The following is a 25,366-nucleotide window of genomic DNA, read 5'->3' on the forward strand; positions in this document are numbered from 1 at the left end:
GCTCTACCTAGGACAGTGGGGTGGGGTAAGTACCAGGTGGTTCAGTACTGTACGGTAGCTCTACCTAGGACAGTGGGGTGGGGTTAGTACCAGGTGGTTCAGTACAGTACTGAAGCTCTACCTAGGACAGTGGGGTGGGGTTAGTACCAGGTGGTTCAGTACAGTACGGTAGCTCTACCTAGGACAGTGGGGTGGGGTTAGTACCAGGTGGTTCAGTACTATACGGTAGCTCTACCTAGGACAGTGGGGTGGGGTTAGTACCAGGTGGTTCAGTACAGTACGGTAGCTCTACCTATTGGGGGTATGGAAGGAAGGCCGTCCCGCGGGGTACCCATCTTGGTCTTGACTCCACTGTCTTCACTCACATCTAAAAGAACAAACAAAGTACTGTTACACATTTATATATATACATCAATTCCTGACGGTAAATGCCATGACTATTCATACTCTTGTGCATCCCAGTCCAGATAGGGTCCAGGATCGACCCGTAGCTCTACCATGCAGCCCACTGCTGTATGTGTTGGGGCTGCGGGTCCCCCCCACCTACCTGTGTTGCCGTTGCACTTGTCCGAGGTGATGGGCAGGTAGCTGAGGTAGGGGCTGGGGTGGTGGTCCGGGGGCCGGCTCACTACCAGCTGCACCAGGCCCTTGGCCCGGCGGATGGTGGTCACTGCCTTGGTGTGGGACACGCCCGTCATCAGCTCCTCGTTCACCTGGGGACACCGCACAGGATGAGGCTCCACCGGGGGGGGGGGGGGGGGGGGGGTAAAGACTGCCAGGGTCGGGGGTTCGATTCCCACCGGGGCCATCTATATGGCACGGTATAGTAAGGCTGCTTTGGAAGCGTCCATTTTTCGCTTCCAACCGTCCATTTTTTATATTAACAAATTTAAAAAGGCGAGACTGAAGTTATTCAGACTTCTTGTTAATAACTTCATAATCCAATACATCTTTAAGACCCGTCAAATCGTATTCAATACATTTTAAGACGTTTTAAGGCCTACAATTTAAACTTTTTATGGACCCCGCCGAAACCCTGATATCATAGAGAAACCACGGCGAACGGAAGCAGCGGAGTCATTTAGTAGAGGCTTCATCCAACGGGATCGAGGAATAAACTCAGCCTCATGGTGTTAAGGAGAACGGTGGGGTCTGGCAGGCATCCGTAGGTCTCCAGCCATGTTGTGGACGGGGGGGGGGTCGTACCCGGGACCCCTCGACCAGGAGCCGCTACAGTACCCTGCGCCCACCCAGTGCCAGCACACCAGCTAACCCCTCTGCCCACAGTCTGCCATGTGAACGTAACCTACCCGTAGCAGGCGGTCTCCCACCCGGAGCTTGGTCGAGGCGTCGGCCAAGCCCCCCGGGGTCACTGACTTAACGAAGATGCCCCTCTCCCCTCCAATCACGGAGAAGCCCAGGCCCCCTTCTGGCGGCTTGTCCAACTGCAGCCTGGTGATCTCCTCCTGGAACAGAGCAGAACCCGTGTTCATGGTGCTCCGACACTTAAAGAAGACATTATGAGCACTTCAAGATTTACAATTGTGTTTTATTCAAGAAGGCTTTAGGTATTGCAGAAATCCATTTTCCATTATGAAAGATATCGTTTTAAAATATTTTTTCAATGATTAGAAGCTATTAGAAAAAAAGCAAGAAGTGTATTCCTGTAAAGCCTCAGGTAAACATAAATTATGTTAATAATTAGGGATGGGTAAAAATATCCATTCATCAATGCACTGCAATTCATTTGTTCTCGATTCAGAATTTATTTAATATATTTAATATACACTGCATGCTACAAATACATTCCAACAACATTGGCCCCAGAAAACATTGGAAAATTTAAACAATTTGAGTTTGCATTTACCTCTATCGGACAAAGTGTTGACAGGCAGTCCTCTTCGCTATGGTCACTCCCTTGCAGAAAACCTTTTGAAAATATATATATATTTATTTTTTTCTAAAATAACTGCATCATCAACAGGAAATCTTTTTAAAGAAGTACATCAGAACAGTTATAACATAATGTGCAATATATTCAGTTTTCATTTCCCTATTTCAACATACCATTCATGCTGTTTGAGACGTTGGCGCTCACGTTGTTGTTGAGAAACGAAACGCTTTTCTGAAGCCCAGGAGTAACCGCCTTCCCATCCCTTTAAGATGGAGAACAGAGCCAGCGTTCAACACATGACCACGACTCAATCTACTCTACAGATCTGGCTCCAGAACAACAAAGTCAGCAAAACCTAAAGCGCAAAGCTACGAGCACAGCCAAAGCATTATAGAGTATCAAATGTAAAGAAGTATGAGATGTAAGAAGCACAAAAAACATAGTCAAAAGTAGAAAAATTAATACAGAGAAAAACGTTGATGAAAGTTAAGTTGTTTTTTTTAAAGAAAGAAAAAAAAAGAAAAAAAAGAAAAAAATAGATATAGTAAAATAGGAGGTGCACATTTCTTTATTCATCAGCGGGCGTCTCCAGCCTGTCCCCCTCTCTGTGGGCCAGAGGGAGGGCCTCACCTGGTGGCCTTCAGCGTGAGCTCGCTGGGCTTCAGCTCCATCAGTCGGCGGCTCTCGCTCAGCGTCAGCTCCTGCACAGGGGCCCCGTTGATGTAGTGCACCAGGTCCAGGGGCCGCAGGCTGCCCTCCGACGCGGCCAGGGAGCCCGGCAGCACCTCCTTGACGAACAGCACGCCGTACGGGCTGTCGCAGCCCCCGTCCAGCACCAGGCCTGGGAGAAGAGGGGACGCAGACGTCGGACCAGGGACGACGGCCTGGAAGAGTCTCACCGACCTCTTCCCGGGGATTGCGCCGCGTTTTGACGACGTCGCAAAATGGTTTCAAGGGCGACACAAGTAATGACTCGGAAATATCGTAGGCGCGTAAAGAAAAAAAGACGCCAGCCCTGTGAAAAACGAAACCTTAAGCCGTCGCCCACATAACATCCATCCATTTTCCCATGGTGGCCGGCCGACTGATAAGCATCGCGCTGGGGTAAACACGACCAACCGGTCGCGGAATGGGGAACTTCATGGGTTAGTGAAGTATCTATAGTAAAGGAGCATTGGTTCTTCTTCAAATCAAGTTTGGCGGCTGTGCAATTCGTGGAACATCGAGTCATTTTAGGGAAGTCCTTCACTAAGCAAAAAGATATCCAAAACACATCCAAAGGAAATCTTTTAATATCTTTGCTTTTGTGTTTATTTTACACCAACTCTTTTGCAAGTTAAAAACATTCGTTAATGACAACCCCATGACACATGTTTTCAAAGTGAGGTCAAGCGGTCCCCTACCGAGTGTCTCCGTGTCGCCGCTGAAGCAGATGTCGGGGAGCAGGTGGGCCTCGACGGGGCCCTTGGGGGCCTCCAGGACTCGGCCCACCGTCAGGTCCACCACTGCCGGGGCGGCCCGCACCAGGTTCACCACCTCCGTGTGCCCCATGCTGGACACGTCCATGTTGTTCACCTGGAGCCCCCAGAGGGTTTTAGCACGTCAGAGGACTCATGGGTTCACAGGAAGGGAACCGACCACAGTGTAATGTCTAGGCACTTGAAAAGGGTTGTGGGTTCGATGCCCGTTTCTACACTCGGTGTCCGAGAGCAAGAGGACTGAGGGCCTAAACCTGGTCCTAAAAAGGACATACATACGAAAATACAGCAAGGCGACTTTGGCTGTCTACAACAAGTAAAAGTCATAACAATAACATAAAAATAAAAAGAAGTTAAGAGAACTGGTTAAGGGAAACGGGTGATAAGAATAGAATTTTGAATATTAAAAAAGGGCATACAAGGACCTAACCTGTGAGTGAGTGAGTGAGTGAGTGAGTGAGTGAGTGAGTGAGTGAGTGAGTGAGTGAGTGAGTGAGTGAGTGAGTGAGTGAGTGAGTGAGTGAGTGAGTGAGTGAGTGAGTGAGTGAGTGTTTGTGTGTCATTACGGTGATCATGCGGTCTCCAGATCGTAGCCGTCCGTCCCCTCTGGCCGGGTCCTGGATGATGTCGTGGATGTAGCAGCCCTGGTCGTTGCCCTTGGTCAGGGTGAAGCCCAGGCTGCCCTTCTCCGACTTCACCAGGGACACCTTCAGCTCCACCTCCTGGCAGAGAAAACACAGAGTACCATCACCGGTAAGGAGGTCATAATAAAGAGTAAATGAAGTCGCTTTAGGACAAAACAAACTATATTAAAGCCATCATACCAAATGGAGCCGCGGAGATGCATAATCAAAAAAGAAAAGAAAAGAAAACCGGGTAAAAACTAGTTTTCATCCATGAGTTAAATTTAAGAAGTATTAAAAGCATTTCAACAAAGTGTGTTCTAATCTCAACATACTTTTGAAATACAAAAAGAGCCTTAAAACATATTAACCTCATATTTATTCCTTTCCTGGAAGGCGGGCTCACTCAGTCTTGTTCTTACCGGGACCAGGTCGTCCATGTCCTGTCCGTTCCCGGGTATGGTGAGGTTGAGGGGTAAGGGGAGTGGGGGAGGCAGGGGGTCGGGGCTGGGGGACGTGGGGGAGGACATCATGGGCTGGGTGGGAGACTCCAGCTCAGCTGACAGAGGGGAGTGAACCCTGGTCAGAAAAGCAGAAAGTGAACTCAGGAAAACAGCTCTTCTTTTATCACTTCATAATCCATGAGCGTAGATTACTAGACCAACCTCAGCCAACTGATCATACGTTATGTTTATGAATTCACATTCCAAAATAGTAGGGGATCATCTCTATTAAAATAGCAGCAATGAATTATCAGATAAGCATCATCGCTTGCGAATGGGCTAAAATATATTTCTTCATACAAAGTCGAACTGTAACAGGTTGAATTGTTTTAAATAGGTTTAAAAAATATATGTTTTATTCAATGACTTTTCAGCAGCTTTATACAGAAATGGGTTAGACACACACACACACACACACACACACACACACACACACACACACACACACACACACACACACACACACACACACACACACACACACACACACACACACACACACACACACACACACACACACACACACACACACACACACACACCTGCGGCTGGACAGACTGGACCGCTCCATGGACAGGTTCGGGGAGTAGAAGGCCGAGTGGGTGCTGTCATCCAGGGGCCCGGGGCCCTCGAAGCGGCCCCTGCCCCCCCCCAGGGTACCGCTGGGGGTCTTGTAGATGCTGTTGTCCCAGCCCTCCAGCCGGCTGCGCTCGGGGCTGAAGGCCTCCTCCTCCTCGTCCCCGCCCTCCTCCGTGCTGTCACTGTAGCTGTTGCGCCGCCCGGGGTTCTTGTGCTGCAGGAGCCGCTCCAGGGCCTCCTGCACGGGGCCCAGCCCCCCCGAGGGCTCCCCCTGGCTGGGGGAGGACGTCCGGGCCAGTCTGGGGCTGGGCTGGGGCCTGGGGACTGACAGCTCCTTGCGGGGGGAGGGTTTGGGGGTCTGGGACCAGAGAGAGAGTGGGGGGTTGAATCGGGAAGGGGTTATGAACTCAAAAGTGGTACTTCTAATACTAGCAGTCATAATACTAACTGTTTGAAAGGCTCTTAACAATATCATTTCATAAAAAAAATGGACTAATAAGATGAAAACAGTGAAAATAATATTTAAAATACAATCAATTCAATTCATAAAATAGGATAGGATCAGTATATCAGTTGGAATAAGTGAATTAATCAATGTAAATAAATTGTGGGCGTCTTTATGGAAAGCAACGCTAGAGCCTTGAAAGCCCTGCCTGTGCTTCTACTGTACTGAATATAGAGCGAGGGGTCCTGAAGGTAAAGCCTCTGCAGGTAAACACAAGAGAGATGAACTGTGGATGCCTACCAAGATGGAGGCGTCCATGTCCGGGAGAAGGCCTGGTTCAGGCCTGCAGAGGTGTAACACCACCTCCTGGCCGGCCCCCCGCAGAGCAGAGATCACCTCCTACACACACACACACACACACACACACACACACACACACACACACACACACACACACACACACACACAATCAAGCACTGCAAACGATTTGACCAATCAGAACAGAGCGCCATCACTTCCTGTGGGGGGGCGGGACTACGCGCGACGTACATGCTGGGAGAGCCCCTTGAGGGAGGTCTTGTTGACGTGCAGGATGACGTCGCCCACGTTGACGCGGCCGCTCTCCGCCGCCGGTTGCCCGGGGAACAGCTTCTTGACCCGGACCATGCTGGAGGCGCCGGGGGTCTCGCCCGGGACGCGGTCCTCGCGGCTGAAGCTGAAGCCCAGGCCCGAGGTGTTCTTCAGCAGGCACACGTCGAACACGTTGTCTGGGGGAGAGAGAGGGACGAGGAGCCGGGGGTTGAGCGTAAAGCCGTCGGCGTACTGCATGCGGAGGAGTTATTCATGACAGAGGGTTACTGTATCGATGAACAATATACCTGTTCATTGTCTCCCTTTGTAGTTGGGGATGAGAATGGAAGGCTTATTTTACTGCAGCTAATATTTGGTGGTCTCTGTGGAGCCAAAATAGGCTCCACAGGTGGGTCAGTGCATAGAAATAACGGGAACACCCGCTCTGTGGTTTATCCACTTTATGGAACAGGTTTTTGGGGCGAAGTTTGTAGACATTTTTGCCCCCGAATTCTTTTTAATCTGCCCTGTGTGGCGTAAGTAGCAGTTCACCCAGGCTGCAGTGAGTTGTGGCAGAGAGAGGTTCAAGCTGTGAAAGGTTCTAACTAGTAGACAGTCCTCAACAAGCATACTGCATGCTAGGGTTAGAGCTGAAATCTGGAATGTAAGTAAGAAGGAATAGAAGAGTTGATAGAAGTAATGGTATTCATCCAAGATCTGGATCTATGGAGATATCAGTATCACAAACAATGATGTTAAATTCTGTTTATTAAAAAAATTAAGATGAGAAAGCCCTGTCAAACACCAAATAGCTCAAAAAATTAGCTAACTTAATGTAAGAAAGTAAATTAATTAGACACGTACTCCTTACTCAGGACCTTCGAATAAACAATGAACAAATTATTATCCGGATTTAAAAAGAAACAAGCATAGTTATGGCTCTCATACCTTCTCATTAGGAAATGTAACACTTATCGATAAACCTTATCTTCATACAAACAATTTAAAACAGTCAGATTCAGATTGACCTTTACTCAATTTGCGACCTCGTTTATCGAGAGCGACTCTAGAACCATAAAAACCCAAAACATATAATCAAAAGTGACGACTAGCAGCATCCAACACAACCCAACCACTGGTTCCCTCCGTGTTGAGTCTTGCCAAGCGTCCGCCACTCCCTCACTACGAGGTGGCCAGCTCAACAGAGTGTTGGCTGTCCTGGCTCTGCAATGGTGGAACAAGCCCCCACTGACATCAGGACAGCAGAAACCCTCACACTGAAACCTCATGTGTTCTCATCTGAAAATTAAAATTAAAATAATTTTTTAATTTTTTTCTACAATGTAGCACTTGAAGCTGTCTGCACATTAGATTAATTTCATCTCCTCGCATGATGATTCTTGAGGGTTGAGTGGACTAACATCTGAGCCACTTGGCCTAAAAGCGTCAGCTCAATAACGTGATGTAACGTAATGCATTGTTCCTCGCCCCGCTGGTCTTACCGTCGGTGACGAAGCCGTACGGCGGGGGGGTCTTGGGTGGGGCGGTCTTGGGCGGGGCGCGGTCACGGACTTTGGGGGGCGTGCAGCGTGGCGTGAGAGGGGCGTGCACGCTGTCCGCCGGCGGCTGGCCCTTCTCCAGCAGCAAGTGCACGCTCTGAGACGTGAAATAAACAACAGAAAGATTAATGCAGTCAATGCATGTCCAGCTGAAGTGTAGTTAGAAAGAAAAACCCTGGTTCGCGGTCTATTGGTGGGGTACAGTGATGCATATTCTATGGACATAAATATGCGTGCGTGCGTGCGTGCGTCTGACCTTCATGGTGTCTCTGAGGGCCTCTACTGCCTCGGCGTGCGTGGCCCCCTCCAAGCTTCTACCGTTCACCGCCACCACGCGGTCACCTGGTCAGGTAGAGGAAACACCATGACCATCAGGCAACCATACACACAGCACATAGACAATACAGACGAAAAACCCTATATTCATGTACCATAATATGGTTGCATGATCAACCAGAGAAACCATATTGAAATCAAGTCATTTACAAATACCGCTACATCACATCTTAAAATATGGTTTGAAAAGATGGTTATGGCATTTGATATAAGCTCAAGCAGTTTTTATTTATGATGCCAACATTCTATAGTCCGCCTCTGCATTTTATGGAATTCACCCACCGGCAGCGTTTTATAAGCAATAACCTGATTTGATGGCTATATGGGATTTATATTAGGATACATTTAAGTGAAATGGACATTGTATCATGTTGACTTTTTCTCTCGCTCTTTATTTGTTTCATTTACTTTGTAAAAACATGAACATAAAACAAAAATGTACAGTATATATTGTGTATGATGTAAATATACACATGCTTTACCTTGATGTATTTAATCAAACCATCATATTCTAGTATATTTTGATGATTTTATACGACACTACTCTTGTCCATACCTTTCTGTATTCTGCCATCCATCTCCGCGGCTCCATTTGGTATGATGGCTTTAATATAGATTCCCCCGTGACGGACAGTCGTGTTGACCCCGCCCTAAGAGGAGACAGACAGAGTTTAGGCCAATCAAAGGGAGCTCAGTATATACGGTTGTATTTCATTGGGCTGGGGAGGGGGCGGGGGCAACCTGAATGACTGTGATGCGACTCGATGACTGAGGTTAAAGCTAGGGTAGACAGTGTCTCTTACAAGCATTTTGGCCGATTTGTTGAAATTCTCTTTACATGCCGACAGCAACCTATACATCCACTGCCCCAGAATGAAATCATCGGATGGCTGACCTACCTGTCTACCTACCCAACTACCCAGCTACCTGTGCGCACTCTTGCCCTGTACTCATTGTGCATGAGTCTTCCCCTTCCTCTATTCAGTTGGATACTTTCAGAATCTATCTTCCTCTGAATGGTTTCTCTAAATTGCCTCGCCTAGCTATTCACATGCATCTTCTAGCTAGTGCTCATAAGGTTAAAAAAGGTAATAAAAATGGCTGGAAGAAATGGTTACTATAATGATTATATTATCGCTAAAAATTACAATTGTATTATTGATAAGTACCCTTGTTTGAGAACCTCGGCTCTCCGAGTCAATAGAATCAAATCCACATGTGTACGTGATAAACACAGCAACGGTTCAACACCCGAGGACCACCTCTTCAAAAACAACTGTCTATTTCTCGGTAAATCCACCCCCCCCCCCCATCACCAAAAAAAAATAAAACATGCACAAGAGAGTAAGATTCAGAAAACAGACACAGAAAGCCCCCCACACCCTGACACTAAGCCCCGCCTCACACCAGGTGCACCAGCCGATAAAGAGCCGATAGAGAGCCAATAGAGAGCCAACAGAGAGCCGAGAGAGAGCCAATAGAGAGCCAACCATGCAGCAGCAGCAGCAGCAGCAGCAGCGCACAACAGTCAAAACAGTGAGAGAGGAAGGGAAGGGGTGGGAGGAAAAAACGAAGAGGGTGAAAAACCTTGCCGAACAGTACCGTGACACTTATGCCCAGGCCGCTGTCCTGTTTGGACAGCTCAACGTCAAATAGATCTCCCGGGAGGAGACTACTGACCCCTGGGCCTTTACCACTTAAGTGCTCTGCACTGCCGTACGCGTCCTGCGAACACACAGAACAGGGGAAACCACGTCACAGGCAGGGACATGCAGAGGGAGAGACGTGGGAAGAAAGGGGGGGAGGGTTAGCATGCAGCACGCAGTACTGTACTGTACTGCTGCAGTTTGGGGGGGGGGGGGGGTTCACTTGTATTGGCATCGGAAATGCAATGACAAGCACATGTACGTCACGGTAGTCAGGTCAAGCATCGGAGAGATGATTGAACGCATGTGATTAAGAGTTGTAGAATATTATCGTCATCTTGCAAATACACTATACATGTGTATGTATAGTGTATTTATGCAACAGATAGAAATTTGTGTTCCCGCCATGTGGGAGAAATCGGGGAAGTGGGAACACTATAAAGCGTTCACGCACCGACGCAGATAGGAGCCGTCGGAAGGAGTAAAATATATTATTCTGCAAAATAAAGTCAAAAACAGTTTGGGTTTATTTGGTCTATGATGGTGATTGTAAACTATCGGTCGAATTAACAGTAAACAACATAAAATACAAGAAATCTTTTATTTGACACCATCTTGATCCAAGCCCGACATTCAGACGGTTCAGTAAGTTCAGAACTCCGAGGGTGACGTAAACGCTCCTTCCCACTCAGACGGAGGTACCTACGGTTTCTCCAACCTGATGTGACCGTGCGCGATACTCACTTATCGATTCGATTCCAGAACGGACACACAAGGTGCATTGTCTCTAGGCAAGCGAGTGAGCTCTAAACAAACCACTCTCAGCAGACACGCGGGGAACACACCTTTCCCAGCCCCTGTTTCTCGGGACCACTAGAGCAGGTGTCCTCGTCCATGTCCGAGTCCCCCCAGTCTGAGGTTTCCGTCACCTTGGGCGCCTCCGGGACTTTGGCCTTCCTGGTTTTCGGCGGGAGGGCGGGCGGCAGTACCTCCGGGACCACGGGCCCGGCTTCTGCTGTACTCTGCTGGTTGGGACTCGACGGGTCGAGGGCGACGTTCCCCTCCGCCTCTAGCTTCACCAGCTTCTGGAGGATTCCGTTGGGCGTGGTGGTGGGCTTCGTGGGGAAGTGGCTGGCGTTGCTGCTGCTGGCCCTGGAGTCCTGGGAGCTCAAGCTGGTGTTGTGGCGGAGAGGGGAGGCGGAGGACGGAGGAGGGGTGGGCGTGTGAGGGGCAGCGGCGTGGGAGCGGGGATGGGGCCGGGGGCTTTCTGCGTCCACGAGTTCCTCCGAGGAAGAGTCGAGGTCAAGTGCCTGCCTCTGGAGGGAGGAAGGAACTTTGACCGATGGCACGGCCTGGTATGCACCATAGGCCAAGGGTGTTCCTGGAGAAAATAAATATAGAATATTAATAGTGGTAGTGGTGGTATTGTAAAGGGGGGCAGGAAAGTGTAGGGGCTAGAGACCACCAACCGGCCTATCTAACCCCTACCTAAGGAACCCTTACCTGAATGACTGTATCTGATTCACTGAAAGTAGTTTTGTATAAAAGCATTTAATGACTCAATGAATAAAAAGTTAACTAGGAACCAGTAAGGATGTGAGGATAAGAGAGATGGTTCATGTGTTTCATTTATTAAAGGTTAAGGTTTCTAACATTGATAAAACAGGCTTAATGGACAGAACGGAGGCTGCTGTATTAGAATAGCTTGGAATAGTAGTGTATGTATAATGCGTACATGTACACCTTTATTGTGACCTATTTAACGATGATACCCTGGTGGTACCATTATTATTTTGAACGTTTGTACTGGAATTTAAGAATCATATTGAAAAGGAATGTTATTTTTAAACGGCAGGAATTTGAAGGAAGTAATACGATCGCTGTGTTCACGTTTGGAAGCTACGGCATTATTCCAAATGATGGAAACAAAAACAAACCAAAAGGGTTTTGACATTCAGCTGAGGACTGAAGCACTCAGGACCCAGGGACACGCTCTACCAGTGTACCCACAGCTGGCTGCCCCCCCCGGCCGCTGTACCTTGGTAGAGGCTCTCCTTGGGCTGGGACACCACCAGCGTGATGTCATCAGGGGCACTCTGCAGGACCTCCACGGCGGCGGCGTGCGGGAGGCCCTCCAGGCTCACGTTGTTCACCGAGAGCAGCCGGTCGCCTGGACACACACACACACACACACACACACACACACACACACACACACACACACACACACACACACACACACACACACACACACACACACACACACACACACACACACACACACACACACACACACACACACTTTAGTTAATTTGACTGCTAAGTTGATGCTGGGGCGATAAATAGTAGCGAGTAGAGCCGTTTGTTTCAGTTATCTCTTAAGTTGAATTTAGAAGGATAACGTCTGTGTTCCTCTGACATGTAAACAGTACACACCCAAACATCAAAAACAGAACCTCGGTTTCTGATTTAGGTTGCTGCTGTTAACATTTGGTTGCGCAACCCTTCTTTCTCCGCTTCTCCCGTTGTGATTGTACTAAGCCTCACTTGTAGGTCACTTTATATTTGAGTGTCTCTGCTGCATGACTTAATCTAGTCCAAATTAATCCAACATTAAATCATAGTCAGAGTTAGGTACCGGGTTTGAGGCAGCTGTTGAGGTCCGCCGGGCCTCCTGGGGTGATGGCGCTGACGATGGTACCCAAGTCCATCCGACCAGAGTCCTCTCCCCCCGTGATCTGGAAGCCTACACAAAACACACACAAACACACACATGTTCAAACAACAACAAGGTCAACAACAACAACAACCAGAGGTGGTGTGGACGACATCAAGAGTGGCTGTGCGCTGCTAGAGCTCTCATCAAACTATAAGCATGAGGATTTACCCAGGCCGTATTTAACGTCTTTCTTCAGGTTGACAGTTTTGATCTCTCTCTCGGGCGATGGCAGGGCATTGAGCTTTTTCTTGAGGGGTTCTGTGCGAAGAAGGATATTACAGACATAAAACACCAAGCAAGAAGAAATTAATATATATATTGGATCTAGGAGAAGACAGCTGCTCCGATGAATATATTGCAAAATTTGCCCACCACGACAGTGTCATCTCCTTCCACATTAAAGTGTTCACACGACACAAGCTAGCTGGTGTCGGTTGACTTGGGGAGGAACAGGAAGCTGAATTATTTACTGAGGGCCCAAGGCAGTGCAGCAGCCCACGACAGCAGAAGCCCCGTAGCTCAGACAGGGTGGGGCCGTGTGGATACGGTCCCACTGTTAGCACCCCACGCTACCTGGCGAGCTCAACAGGTCCTCACCTACAACGTAGGCCTGGCCCGCGGCGTCGTCTGCCGAGTCCGGTTCCTTCTGGAACCGCCCGGCGTTCCAGAGAGGGCTGCTGCTGGTGGGGGCGGGGCCAAACCCTCTGGAAGGTAGTCAGAGGAGGTCAGAGGTCATGTCACCAGGTTTTTATGCGTGTCAGGATGTGGTGGTTCATAAGCGCCGGCCCCTTCATTAATTATTCGCTGGATGGTGTAACCTCGTCAGGTGGACCTCCTTCCCGTCTACCTGAGTCAACGTGTCCCCGCGGGGTTTAGCAAGTCTCCCGGATAGCGGAGTGTTCATGTGTGGACTCCGTGGGTCTCCCCAGTCGCCTGGTGAGGACCAGCGAACCAACAGCTAGCGGTGATCGGGACCAGTTGTGTAGTGTGTACTGCCGAAGGGGGCCATGACTTTAAAAGTAGTCGAGCCTCGAGGCGTTGGATAAATATTGAAGGAATAAACTGTGAATGGTTTATTAGCTACTATTACCTAGAATGTCAACGACTTTAATCTGTAACGCGGCGCCTCTGGCGTGCCTGCGTTGTCAAGGGAACATCTGGTCGGTAGTTGAATCTGACAGTTGTTTGTAATGTTGGATTTGTTGGCCATTGATTGGGAATGGTTAAAGGCAGAGGTGTGCCTTTATTTGGAATTATGCAGACCCCTGGAACGCATATGATCAATCAGGATGAAGTATTTAACCCTAACTGTAGTAATATTATATATTATTAAATAATTGTAATATAATGTAACAATAAATATGTCTTCCTTTTCATCTCTTTATCCTTTCCACGTTCACCACAGTACACCACTCCACTGTATCCACACGTTCACCACACCACTGTGTCCACACGTTCACCACACCACTGTATCCACAGTTCACCACAGTACACCATTCCACTGTATCCACAGTACACCACTCCACTGTATCCACACGTTCACCACACCACTGTGTCCACACGTTCACCACACCACTGTGTCCACACGTTCACCACACCACTGTGTCCACACGTTCACCACACCACTCTGTCCACACGTTCACCACACCACTGTGTCCACACGTTCACCACAGTACACCACTCTGCTGCATCCACGCGTCCTCCACTCACTTGTCCTGCGGGTGCGTCCCGGAGAAGGACAGGGAGTCTGTGTGGGAGCTGGTGCGCTGGTGCTGCTGGTAGGGCTGCTTCTGCTGGTACAGCGCTGGGCCCAGGCCTCCATGGGAGCCCAACACCCCCCCCCCACCACCGGCAGCCAGCCCCAGGGCGGCGGCGGCGGCACGGTGCTCCGGGGACTCGGGCACCTGGCCCAGGTTGTGGTGGGAGCGGCTCATCAGGCGGGGGTTGGTGTGCATGGCCGAGGAGGAAGAGGAGGAGGAGGAGGCCGGGACGAAGCCCGGGAAGAGTGGGGGCTCGTCCTGGGGGGTGAGCTGGCCCGAGAGCGCCTTGTGGAGCGCCGCCTCCGAGTAGGAGATCCTCTTGAAGAGCTCGGGGTCCGAGCGCGTGGAGCTGGGGGTCAGGCTGCCGGGGCCGCCCGCCCGGCTCAGGGGCTCCCCCTGGGGGTCCAGGGAGTACTGCATGCTGGCCAGGGGGCTGTTCTCTGGACACGGGAGGGACGGGGGGCAGGGTCAGGGGAGCACCCTTTGTCTTACCAATAGTGATAACAAGTAATCTTAATGTAATACCGAGTTACGTTGTACTTTGGGTAACAACCCGACAAGAAAAAAAAAAGGTGGAAGCAGATTATTTCCGTGCGGTGAAGAACGGAAAGAATGTAGCCAAACTGGTTGGTGGAGACAGACCTTTTTCCTAAATGATGTTATCTTTTTTTGGTCATAGAAGATATAATCAGGCTATAAGGATATAAACATCTATTACAAACTATTTCTGGTTAACTGGCACTTTAATTAGGTTTGACTGATTCCCATAATCAGTCAATCCTGAGGCCATTTGCCAATTGATAACTTGTAATTCAGGGATGGGCAACTGGCCCGCACATAATAAAAAAAAGAAAAGAAAAAAAAAGGCAAACCCATGCGTCTAGTTTGCTTAGAAGCGATATCAGTCATTAAAGATATCCACTTAAGTCGCCACTACAACTACTACAACTGCTTGTTGGGTTTGAGTTCATTGAGTTGTTGCACTTAATGTTGGGCCACTGTTATTCAGTTTTTTGACTTCATTGAATGATGATGTATGTGAGCCCTTTGCACCGATAAAAATACTGACCATTCATGTGGCTGTTTGAGCATGGAAAACATGAAATTAATGTATGTTGGTTCAATTAACATACCGTACATAGGTTATGATTCTGGACGATTTTTTAGGTAGTGCCCATCGCCAAAATGCACCAGAATACAGGAAATCATCTACCAAATTCAAAATTATGTAGCTTCTCTCAGCTTGCGTTTAGTTGAAGTGTGCAGTCATGTGGCCCTCCGATGGTTGTGATAAAAAATGTGGCCCTCTTTATCATGAAAGTTGCCCATCCCTGTTAAAATTCATAGTTCCCCCAGCTCTGTGAGTGTGTGAGTGAAGCGATAACGTGTGCCCCTGCACACGGCCCTCTCTCATACCGAGTTCCTGTTGCTCCTGGTTGTTCTGCCGGGCCTTCATCTGCAGGTGGAACTTGTGCTGGTCTGAGCACAGCTGCAGCAGGTACTGGCACGTCTTGTTGCTGTCCGTCTGGAACAGGTGCTTGATGCCGTCAGACATGTTCTGGAGGCAGATCTTCTTCTTCTGCAGACATGAAGGGGAAACAAAGAGGAGGATGGCATTTCAGAATCCCCAAATGGACCTTTATTCATGAGGTGGTATGGTTGGTATCGGAATATATTATATAGTGTTGTTTATTTGTTTAATCATGTTTCATTTATATGTAGACAGCCTTCAGCCTCGAGCCCCATGTTAACCCCACCGTACGCACCGTGAAGGAGATCTTCAGCCTCGAGCCCCATGTTAACCCCACCGTACACACCGTGAAGGAGATCTTCAGCCTCCAGCCCCATGTTAACCCCACCGTACGCACCGTGAAGGAGATCTTCAGCCTCCAGCCCCATGTTAACCCCACCGTACCCACCGTGAAGGAGATCTTCAGCCTCCAGCCCCATGTTAACCCCACCGTACGCACCGTGAAGGAGATCTTCAGCCTCCAGCCCCATGTCAACCCCACCGTACGCACCGTGAAGGAGATCTTCAGCCTCCAGCCCCATGTTAACCCCACCGTACGCACCGTGAAGGAGATCTTCAGCCTCCAGCCCCATGTTAACCCCACCGTACGCACCGTGAAGGAGATCTTCAGCCTCCAGCCCCGCGTTAACCCCACCGTACGCACCGTGAAGGAGATCTTCAGCCTCCAGCCCCGCGTTAACCCCACCGTACGCACCGTGAAGGAGATCTTCAGCCTCCAGCCCCATGTTAACCCCACCGTACGCACCGTGAAGGAGATCTTCTTGGTGTCTCGCCAGGGGAACCTCAGCACAGGGGTGCGGTTGGCGTTGAGCACCTCGAAGATGAGCGCCCCCTTGGAGTAGACGCCCAGCATGATGCCCGTCTGGGAGCGCTTCTCCGGGAGCACGCGGTGGAAGTGCACCCCGTACTCCGTCAGCCGCTGGCTCACCTGCAGCACAAAACAGCCGTCGTGTTATTTCATAGGATGTGACACAAAGCTGAGGGTTGAAAGGGGAAACCAAAGTTTGATGTGTTTTTCTCAGGCTGTCTTGGCTAGGTTTCGTCTCGTCTTAAATTCGATTTCAAGCCTCAAAGAAACGATACGTTAAGGTCGGCTTAGCTCAGGAAGTAGAGCGGGTTGACTTGCAACCGGAAGGTTGCTAGTTCCTTCCCCGGCTCCTCCTGATTTCTGAGGTGTCCCTGAGCAAGACGCCTATCCCTAACTGCTCCCAACAAGCTGGCTGTCGCCTTGCATGCTTGACTGTGCCGTACATGTGTGACTGAATAGTTGAAGTATGAAGTCGCTTTGGATAAAAGCTTCAGCTAATATCCCTAAACGTAAAATTTGAACCTAACCACATTTGAAGAAATGTATAGAATTCTTATTATTATTAGGACAGTGGTTGATCGAAAGAAAGTTGTACGTTTTTTCTAGTAAAGACACAAAAGCAACTTCCTGTCTTATCTTACTGCCCTTTATGCCTCCTGGCATTTAGGGCAGCAACAAAGGATCTCCACTCCTGTCTGTTTTTGGCGAGCTTTTGGATAGAACTCCAGGTCTGCTTCATGGCTTTCAGTACTTTCTCCACTGTTGGACGCCAGGTTTCTTTGGGTCGCCCTCTCTTTCGCTTGCCTTCAGGTGTCCAGTGTAGGGCGGTTCTTGTAATGTAATCCTGTTCTTTTCGCATGATGTGTCCAGTCAATCTTGCCTACTTGTAATGATGGTCTCTATCCTTTCTTGGTTTGTCCGAGCAAGTAATTGCTGGTTGGAGATGGTGTTAGGCCAGAAGATACTTAAGATTATTCTGAGGTTTCTTGTGTGGAATGCAGAGGTCTTGGAAAGGTTTTTCTCTGTCATCCTCCAGCATTCAGAGCTGAATAATAAGGTGGAGAGAACACAGCTCATGTATAACTTGAGTTTGGTGTTGATGCTATACTTCGTGGACTTCAACACATTGTTCATCATTCTGAATATGTTTCTTGCCTTGCTTCCCAGATATCAAAACTCTTCTGTTGTGGGTATATTTATTCTATTTATTTGTATAGGTGGGGGATTTTGTGTGTTTAAGGTCATCACCTCTGTTTTCTTCAGGCTTATGTTCAGTCCTATTTGTTGTGCAAATCTGTTGACACGGGATGTCAACAGATTTGTCAATGCGCCATAAACTGTCCCTGTGTATGCCTTCATGCTTTCTCGAAGTCTACAAAATTGATATATAGCCGTCTTTGCCATTCTGTGCACTTCTCTATAATGTTGCGCAGAGTGAACATTTTCGAAGCAGGGTTTCCTTTCCGAAACCCTGCTTGTTCTCTTCTGAGCTGCTTGTCGATTGCATCTGAAATTCTTTGTATTATGACTTTTGAAAGTATTTTACTTGGAATTGACAAAAGGGTTATTCCCCGCCAGTTGTCGCAGTTTTTTTTAAGGAACCATTTTTGGGGATCTTTACGATTACATCCTTTGACCAGTCGTTTGGCATCGTCTTCCCCTCCCATATTGATGTGAAGAGTGGTTTGAGCAGTTTTGCTGAAAGTTCTGGGTTTCATTCAGGTCGTCTTATTATTTATTATTATTATTATTAGGGCATTTAGCAGACGCTTTTATCCATAGTGACTTACATCAGTTAATACACACATTGACACACCGACGGCAGAGTCAACCATGCAAGGCGACAGCCAGCTCGTCAGGAGCAGTTAGGGTTAAGTGTCTTGCTCAGGGACACATCAACACTCAGGTAGGAGGAGCTGGGGATTGAACCAGGCGCGTGCCGTCCATATGGGCAGGTGGGGCGGCGAACTCCCTGCAAAAGCATGCTCCCAAAACAAATAGTTCCTCAGTAAATCATTGCTCCAAGTTTATTTTTTTCCCTATGTTTCTCGCATAACCCTGCAGGCTGCAGGGTTTTGCAATCCGCGCTATAAGACGCCCATATGGTTGTAAAGTAGTCCGCCCCATGGTCATATTCTATGACTGTTGTTTAAAATCGAATAACTCCGCCTGTATCTTTCGGCATTGAAGACTATTTATTTATTTCACCAGGTATTAAAATTGTATACCTGATTTCAAACCTGATACAGCTGTTATTGAGAAATATCTGATTTCAAAAGTGTTGTTATTGAGAGATTTGCACACATTGTCGGGCCAAGTTACAAATCGAAGGTCTGCTTGACTTCTACCCTTCTACTTTTCATGCATTTGCAATGCACTTGCTAAGCCTGTTGTTAGATTGTTGTTAGATTGTTAAAATAAAATATGGAAGAAATAACTTCCCTATAATGTCGAATTTGTCCTTTGAAATTTTTGACTTTGCAGAGTTGGTGTTTCCATTGCACATAGGCTATTCTAATTATCCCGACATGATATGACGAGTGTTGCGTGCAGTAACATTAGGCTATTAGTTCATTTTTAATTCTTACTCACAATTAGTTTAGTTTTTGTTTTAATGTAGCTCAAAATAAACACGTTAAAAATATATAGATTGTGGGTGTGGTCATACGCCAGTAGTTTCTGCCCCACCGAAATGAAGGGGCAACGCACGCTACTGGATTGAACTAAAAACCTTTCGGTTACAAGACAACTGCTCTACCTCCCGAGCTAAGCCGACCTGGCTTGTCTTGCCCGAGGGCTTTTCCGTTTTTGAGTGATTTTCTTCTGGTGGTGCAGTGTTAACATCAAGGACAGTCTCAGGTTCCTGTATCTCTGATTCTGCTGTTGGTGGGGGTCTGTTTAGGACCTCGCTGAAGTGTTCAGCCCACCTTGCCTCTACTTGTGATGTAAGAGTTCGCCCTTGTTTGTCAGTGATCGGCGTATCTATAGCTCTATGGTACCTACCGAAAACTATTCTGGTGATTTTGTAGACCTTACCTTGCTCTCCCTTGTTTGCTGCTTCTTCTGCCTGGTCTGCAAGACTGTTTATATAATTTCTCTTGTTTTCTCTTGCCATCCTCTTAACTGTTCTGTCGGTTTCCCTATATTGTTGCTTGTATTTATCTTTAATCCTTTCTGACTTGGCTTCCATTAATTTCTTTTTAAGGGGTCTCCTATCTGTTATGACGTTCCAGGTGTCTGCTGTAATCCACTCTTTTCTGTTCCTTTACTTTATTCCCAGGCAGACTTCACTGCTATTGGTGTAAGCGGTTTTGATCTGTTCCCATTTAATGTTGGCATCATCAGGTCCTTTTTGTGTGTTGTCACTCGTGTCTGCCAGAGCTTGGAATCTGTTTTTCAGCTGTAGTATAAAAGCGGCCTTCACTTTGGGGTCATGTAATTTCTCCACGTCAAAATGTTGCTGTCCTGTTATCTTCTTACCAGCTCTCTTTTTCATTCATGATGCCACGGCCCTTGCATTTTGTATTTAGGGCACCCACCTTCTTGTCAGTAGCTTCCTTGCTGCTTTCATTACTGACATTCATTCTATTATCTTTCGATAACTCAGGAGGCCCATGGACACGTATTGTTTTTTTCCTTTGTTGCCGTTTCCGTAACAATACTTTTTCTACGGGACTGGGTTGTTAGCCCTGTGCTCAACCCCCAACCTGGAGGACCAGTGGATTGTACTTTGTCAGACCTCTATCCCTCGACCTGACCGACTTGGGTGACCCTACCAGGAGCCTAAGCTCCTGTCGGTATAGCTCTAGGGGTAATTGAGGCACGCAAGCCCCCAGACCACAATAAGGTGCCAATCCTTCCGGGGATGCAATACCATCCGATCTCATTCTTCTATGCTCAAAATACATTCTGAACTAAAATATTGAAAACCAACTCCAACTATGTTTTCAAAATGGTGCTGCTGTTTGTTGGTGTATGTTGTGCCCGACCTTGAGGAACTCCAGCTCGGCCTGGCCCTCGGGTACCCCGTAGTAGTTGCTGTGGAGCCTGGGCAGCTTCTCCTTGACGGCCGCCTGCTCCAGCTTATCCAGCACCGACACGGACAGGTAGTGCTCCAGCCTGAAGTACGTCTTCCCATGCAGCTGAGACACCCAAAGACGCCGCATGCATTAATATCTCCTCATAAACAGACACCGTCACGTTGAAATAATAAACATTAGACTCACATTTACATATCTGAATATTGGGGCAACCACTAATGGTTATCAATGGACGTACTCTGGGAACACTTGATATCGACTGGATTGTTATACTCCAACATCTGTCCACGATAGGACAGAGCTCTGACCCAGATGTGCAATATGCTTTGGTTTATTGCCTTTTCTATGGGATCTCTTATGTGAAACTTTATACAAGTCTTATGTATTCAGTCCAAGACTGTAGACACAGGCCCGCTAGTTTATTTGTGAAATTCCTCTGTTCAAGGAGAGAACCTACATCCAGTCAAACATTAATTATCTTATAAAGTATGCATGGGTTATTTTACCTTCACATATGTTTATTTTATATTTGTCCTTTAGATTATTGTAATGTATTGAGTTCATTTAAATGTGATTTTACATTATGGGCCAAGCACTCTGTAAGAGCTTTATGTTGGAATGGGGCTGTATAAATAAACTTGCTTTGCCTTCCATGCAGTAAAAAGTAATACATGGAAGCATGGGGATGTAATTATAGTAAGAATATGACGTTTTATTTAAACGAACAGTGTATGCCCCTATTTAGTCATCAAACAACCCTTTCTCCCGACACAACTTTTATATTTTTAGAAACATGACTTTGGACATAAGGGATCGAACCCAGGACCTTTGGGCTGGGAGTCCACACCCTAACCCCTAGAGGTGATGCCGTGGTAAGGCGAGGGCGTACCTCGGGCTGGTAGTCGCTGAACTCTGCCTGCAGGGCCAGAGAGGCCAGCAGCATGGCGTTCTCTGTGTCGCAGCGCAGCCTCTCCTCCAGGATGTCCTTCCGCAGCTGAAGGTAGTACTGGTGTTTCGTCATCACATGCCTGTTGGTGTAGCGAACATGTCGTATTAAATTATACTCGTTAACCTACTGCATCATTGTTACTTATAATCATATTTACTTCTACTAGTATTGGAATGGTCCACTCTCTCTGCATTTCATCATGCAAATATTAACTTTTCTTTCTAGATTTGCACTGTTCTGTCAACATTTGAATATGCAACAACTAGCTGTTTGCCTCCTGAGATTCTCTCTTGGCATAAATTAAGTATTGAAATAGAAATTGTAGACGTCAACGTTCATGCTGAAGGCTAACCGATGACTTAATTCTTACTGTATGAAGCTGACGTCGTCCACGAAGAACTTGATGCGTAGGAACAGGTTGAAGGGGACGTCAGACTTCTTCTTCTTGGGTTCCTCCTTCCAGCCCTCTGGGGCCACCTTGGTCAGTTTGGCATCAGGATCCACGAAGAAGAACTCGTTATCTTGGGAGGAGGGGGGTAGAGAAGGAGGGTTAGATATGGATGGTTGCCGTTGACTACGGTTGGAATTATCTGTCAATAAAATTTTCAATAATGCTGCAATAAAAACAAAATTTAAGACATCGCATAATGTTGAATTTAATAAAGAATGTTATCTATTATTAGTTATTTTCTTCTCATATTTCTCTTGTAATGTTTACCATTTCATAAGTAATTGTAAATTTTGCCAATGGCATTATGAAATTATTTGTATATTTAGTTTCCATAAAAAAAAGGCAATATTAATATTACATATTAATCATTCAACCAAGTTTTACTCAAAATATCGTTAGAACATGGAACCATGAACCCAAACCCTATGGGTCACGAGCTCAGAATCACCTGCCCCCCTACGCCCCCACACCTTTGAGGTAGGCCAGGCCAAACAGGTGGTGCTCCACCAGCCCCACGTGCGCCACCACCATGTCCAGCACGTCTTTACACACGGCCTTGAGGTCGCAGCCCAGCTCCAAGCGCTGCCCGTTCAGCAGAGCCACCCCCACCTTCCTCTGGACCTCCTCGCCCTTGCCTCTCTTCTGTAGGGGGGGGGGGGGGGGGAGACACAAGAGGGTGGAGATTAATACACAAAGTCTAACAAGCAAACACATTTACTAATTTTAATAATACAATTGTATCATCATCCCCCCTCATCAAATCCCTGTCATTCAATAGGATGCATTACTTGCACTTTCCATTTCACTGCTGCTGTGATTTTGTTATATTCACTGTGTCTTAAATGTCTTGTCTGTAATGTGTGGAGAAAGCCAGCTCACTTAACTGCACACCAAATCTACCTCTGGGTATCATTAAAGTTATCTAATCTTACTGTGGCGTTTTTGTCTGGGTGAACAAAACTGGGTTAATGTCCTCTTAAAATGTTGATTATGGTCTGTGGTGATCAAACAACCCTCTTTCAAGGCTTCAGGAAAACATCATGTACGATATTATTTTGTGCCGTTTCTGCGAAAGATCATTTTGTAGTGAATGCCCCTTTCAGGAATGTTAACAATGGCTACAACGCTTTGGTCTTTGTGAAAATACATTTTATAAAAGGGCTTGTGTGGTTATGTTGTCCAAACTGTTATGTTGTTCATAAACACCATAACCCTAACCGACTAACATGAATCCAAAAGAACAAAGCGCTATATTGCAGTTGTTTACATTCATGACAGGCGCGCTCACACTCAATGCTCTGCTCTCTGGCAGAATCGGTACATGGAAGTAATGCTGCCGAGTGAAGCCAGGAGAGAAGGTTATGATGATTTGATCACGCAGACAGGTATTTGACCTTTAAGGAATGATAATTCCCAGCAAAGCTAGAAGACCCTGACATTTCAGTCATGATGGTTTCCCAACTCTCTCAAACAAAATGTGAGAACGTGATGAGGTCACTCAATGTCCTCGATGTCTACTGTTTCTTAGAATATATTTATTGTAATTATAACTTATTTGATATAATTTGACCTCATTTATCCCTTCTACTCATTGCACCATTGGACAGAAACAAACGCAAATTTGATTCCTCCATTTGTCTTGAACATATTTTGGAATAGATAATAAAGCTGATATTTACTTTGATTAAGTGATAATCCACAGACATTTGGGCCGTCTGTTCTATTGTATAAATGCAATGTCAAGCATCTTGAGTTTGTCCCTGACCAGGAATAGGGCCATGAGGAGAAAAAGGTATTATTATTGAAGTTAAAGCGTTACCATGATGGACGAGGGCACCGTCAAGGAGACACAAGGCTCGCTTGTCATCTTCACGAACTCAGGGCCGTAGAAAGACTGCAGGCCAGACAGAAACACAGGACAGCCATTGGGAACATTGCTTTGTAGTCACAGCCATTTTTCCAAAGCACCGACCGAAACTGTGGGTCGTACATTCTTAGGCTTCGGTGGGAATCCAACCCCTAACCCTGGAAGGGTTTATGCCTTGATCTACCAGTTGGTAGACACAAGGCCACTGTGATTCCCCATGAAAAGGTTTATTTTGCCAGGGAAGCACCCACATGAAAAGAAAGTGTTCAAAGTTACAAGAAACCAAAAAAAAAAAAAAAAGCAACTGTACGATCTAAAATAAAAATAAAAACAGTTACAATCCTAAACCTAATATCCGAACGATGAAAAAAGCCCCGGAGAGTACTGCAGAAATCGACGTGGTCAAACCATCAGAGAACATCGCGGATCGGTTGAACACCCACACTCCCTCACCTTGGCCTTGCGCTGGCCGTGCGTGGGCGTGCTGAAGGGGTCCCCCTGGAGGTCCGCCACCGAGGCGCGGGACGCCGGCGACATCTCGTCAGGCATGTAGAGGTTGGCCCGGGACAGCCTGACGGCCAGGTGGGCCTGCAGCCTCTGCACCTCCTCCTCCTGGCTGCGCAGGAGAAGCTCCGCCCCCGCCAGACCCTCGTCTGACGCCGGCCCATCGTACAACCTGGGGGGGGGGGGGGGGGGCGATGGTAGTTGAGGATGATCCTTCAAAGCACCATTCACAAGACGGCTTAGCTCAGGAGGTAGAGAGGGTTGGCCTGAAACCAGAAGGTTGCAAGTTTGATTCAGGTGTCCCCGAGCAAGGCACCCGATCCTGCTCCCGATGGTGGACGCCGCGGTCGGTGTGTGAATGACCGACCAAAGACACTTTCGATAAAAGAGTCTGCTATATTCCCTAAAATGTAAACACAAAGAATAACAACAATCTTCCCATAGGCTGACACTTCCCAAAGGCTGACTCGGATAAGGCAATGGAAGTGTACGTTGTCCATGGCGAGAAAGCCATTGGAATCCTGGGTCACAGACAGAGACAGAGGTTTCTAGAGGATTGGAAACCAGTTGGTATTGTAAACTAGTGTATATCCCCTGTGGATGTAAACACAGCAGCAGGGGGCAGTGCTGCTCTGCTCCCCCAGAGATTAGAGAGATAGACAACTCTGCTGAGTGAGGTTTCTACATTAGCTGACATCACCGGGTAGGCATGGCCATCACCCTGCTCGGCCACCAACACCCCCCCCCCCCCCACACACACAGACAGACAGTGAGAGTCAGAGTAGTGGGAGTGTGTGAGAGAAACACACACACACACACACACACGCACACAGAGTAAGAGTGTGACACACACACACACACACACACACACACACACACACACACACACACACACACACACACACACACACACACACACACACACACACACACACACACACACACACACACACACACACACACACACACACACACATCCTTCATCCAAATTCACTTCAGAAATAAGCTTTGCAGTCCTCATCATCTTGTAACAATTTCAGGGACTAAAGATTTTTGATGACTGATTTTTACCAACAGGGGGAGCTATGGAACTATGACCACAAC

At 47.5% G+C, this 25,366-nt stretch overlaps 1 protein-coding gene across 2 annotated transcripts in view; it reads right to left on the bottom strand.

The window, feature by feature from the left end:
• Positions 1 to 25,366, bottom strand: part of ptpn13 (protein tyrosine phosphatase non-receptor type 13) — a 62,076-nt gene that overhangs the window by 4,680 nt on the left and 32,030 nt on the right. The window contains exons 10-39 of one of the 2 annotated variants that reach the window (XM_056577890.1): positions 24,212 to 24,434; positions 23,711 to 23,785; positions 22,362 to 22,533; positions 21,811 to 21,961; positions 21,381 to 21,519; positions 20,441 to 20,593; positions 16,389 to 16,571; positions 15,529 to 15,691; positions 14,063 to 14,552; positions 12,950 to 13,056; positions 12,521 to 12,610; positions 12,272 to 12,379; positions 11,672 to 11,803; positions 10,479 to 11,014; positions 9,590 to 9,712; positions 8,544 to 8,637; positions 7,908 to 7,993; positions 7,595 to 7,748; positions 6,072 to 6,289; positions 5,823 to 5,921; positions 5,041 to 5,435; positions 4,418 to 4,574; positions 3,939 to 4,094; positions 3,298 to 3,469; positions 2,525 to 2,735; positions 2,068 to 2,156; positions 1,868 to 1,929; positions 1,311 to 1,466; positions 548 to 713; positions 293 to 367 (exon numbers count right to left, since the gene is read on the bottom strand). In XM_056577890.1, the coding sequence (XP_056433865.1) occupies positions 293 to 367; positions 548 to 713; positions 1,311 to 1,466; positions 1,868 to 1,929; positions 2,068 to 2,156; positions 2,525 to 2,735; positions 3,298 to 3,469; positions 3,939 to 4,094; positions 4,418 to 4,574; positions 5,041 to 5,435; positions 5,823 to 5,921; positions 6,072 to 6,289; positions 7,595 to 7,748; positions 7,908 to 7,993; positions 8,544 to 8,637; positions 9,590 to 9,712; positions 10,479 to 11,014; positions 11,672 to 11,803; positions 12,272 to 12,379; positions 12,521 to 12,610; positions 12,950 to 13,056; positions 14,063 to 14,552; positions 15,529 to 15,691; positions 16,389 to 16,571; positions 20,441 to 20,593; positions 21,381 to 21,519; positions 21,811 to 21,961; positions 22,362 to 22,533; positions 23,711 to 23,785; positions 24,212 to 24,434 (5,135 nt within the window). The remainder of the gene's footprint in view (positions 1 to 292; positions 368 to 547; positions 714 to 1,310; positions 1,467 to 1,867; positions 1,930 to 2,067; positions 2,157 to 2,524; positions 2,736 to 3,297; positions 3,470 to 3,938; positions 4,095 to 4,417; positions 4,575 to 5,040; positions 5,436 to 5,822; positions 5,922 to 6,071; positions 6,290 to 7,594; positions 7,749 to 7,907; positions 7,994 to 8,543; positions 8,638 to 9,589; positions 9,713 to 10,478; positions 11,015 to 11,671; positions 11,804 to 12,271; positions 12,380 to 12,520; positions 12,611 to 12,949; positions 13,057 to 14,062; positions 14,553 to 15,528; positions 15,692 to 16,388; positions 16,572 to 20,440; positions 20,594 to 21,380; positions 21,520 to 21,810; positions 21,962 to 22,361; positions 22,534 to 23,710; positions 23,786 to 24,211; positions 24,435 to 25,366) is intronic. The other variant, XM_056577891.1, reaches the window with a different exon arrangement.

Source organism: Gadus chalcogrammus, chromosome 19 (assembly GCF_026213295.1).
Source record: "Gadus chalcogrammus isolate NIFS_2021 chromosome 19, NIFS_Gcha_1.0, whole genome shotgun sequence".
Classification (NCBI taxonomy): Eukaryota; Metazoa; Chordata; class Actinopteri; order Gadiformes; family Gadidae; genus Gadus; species Gadus chalcogrammus.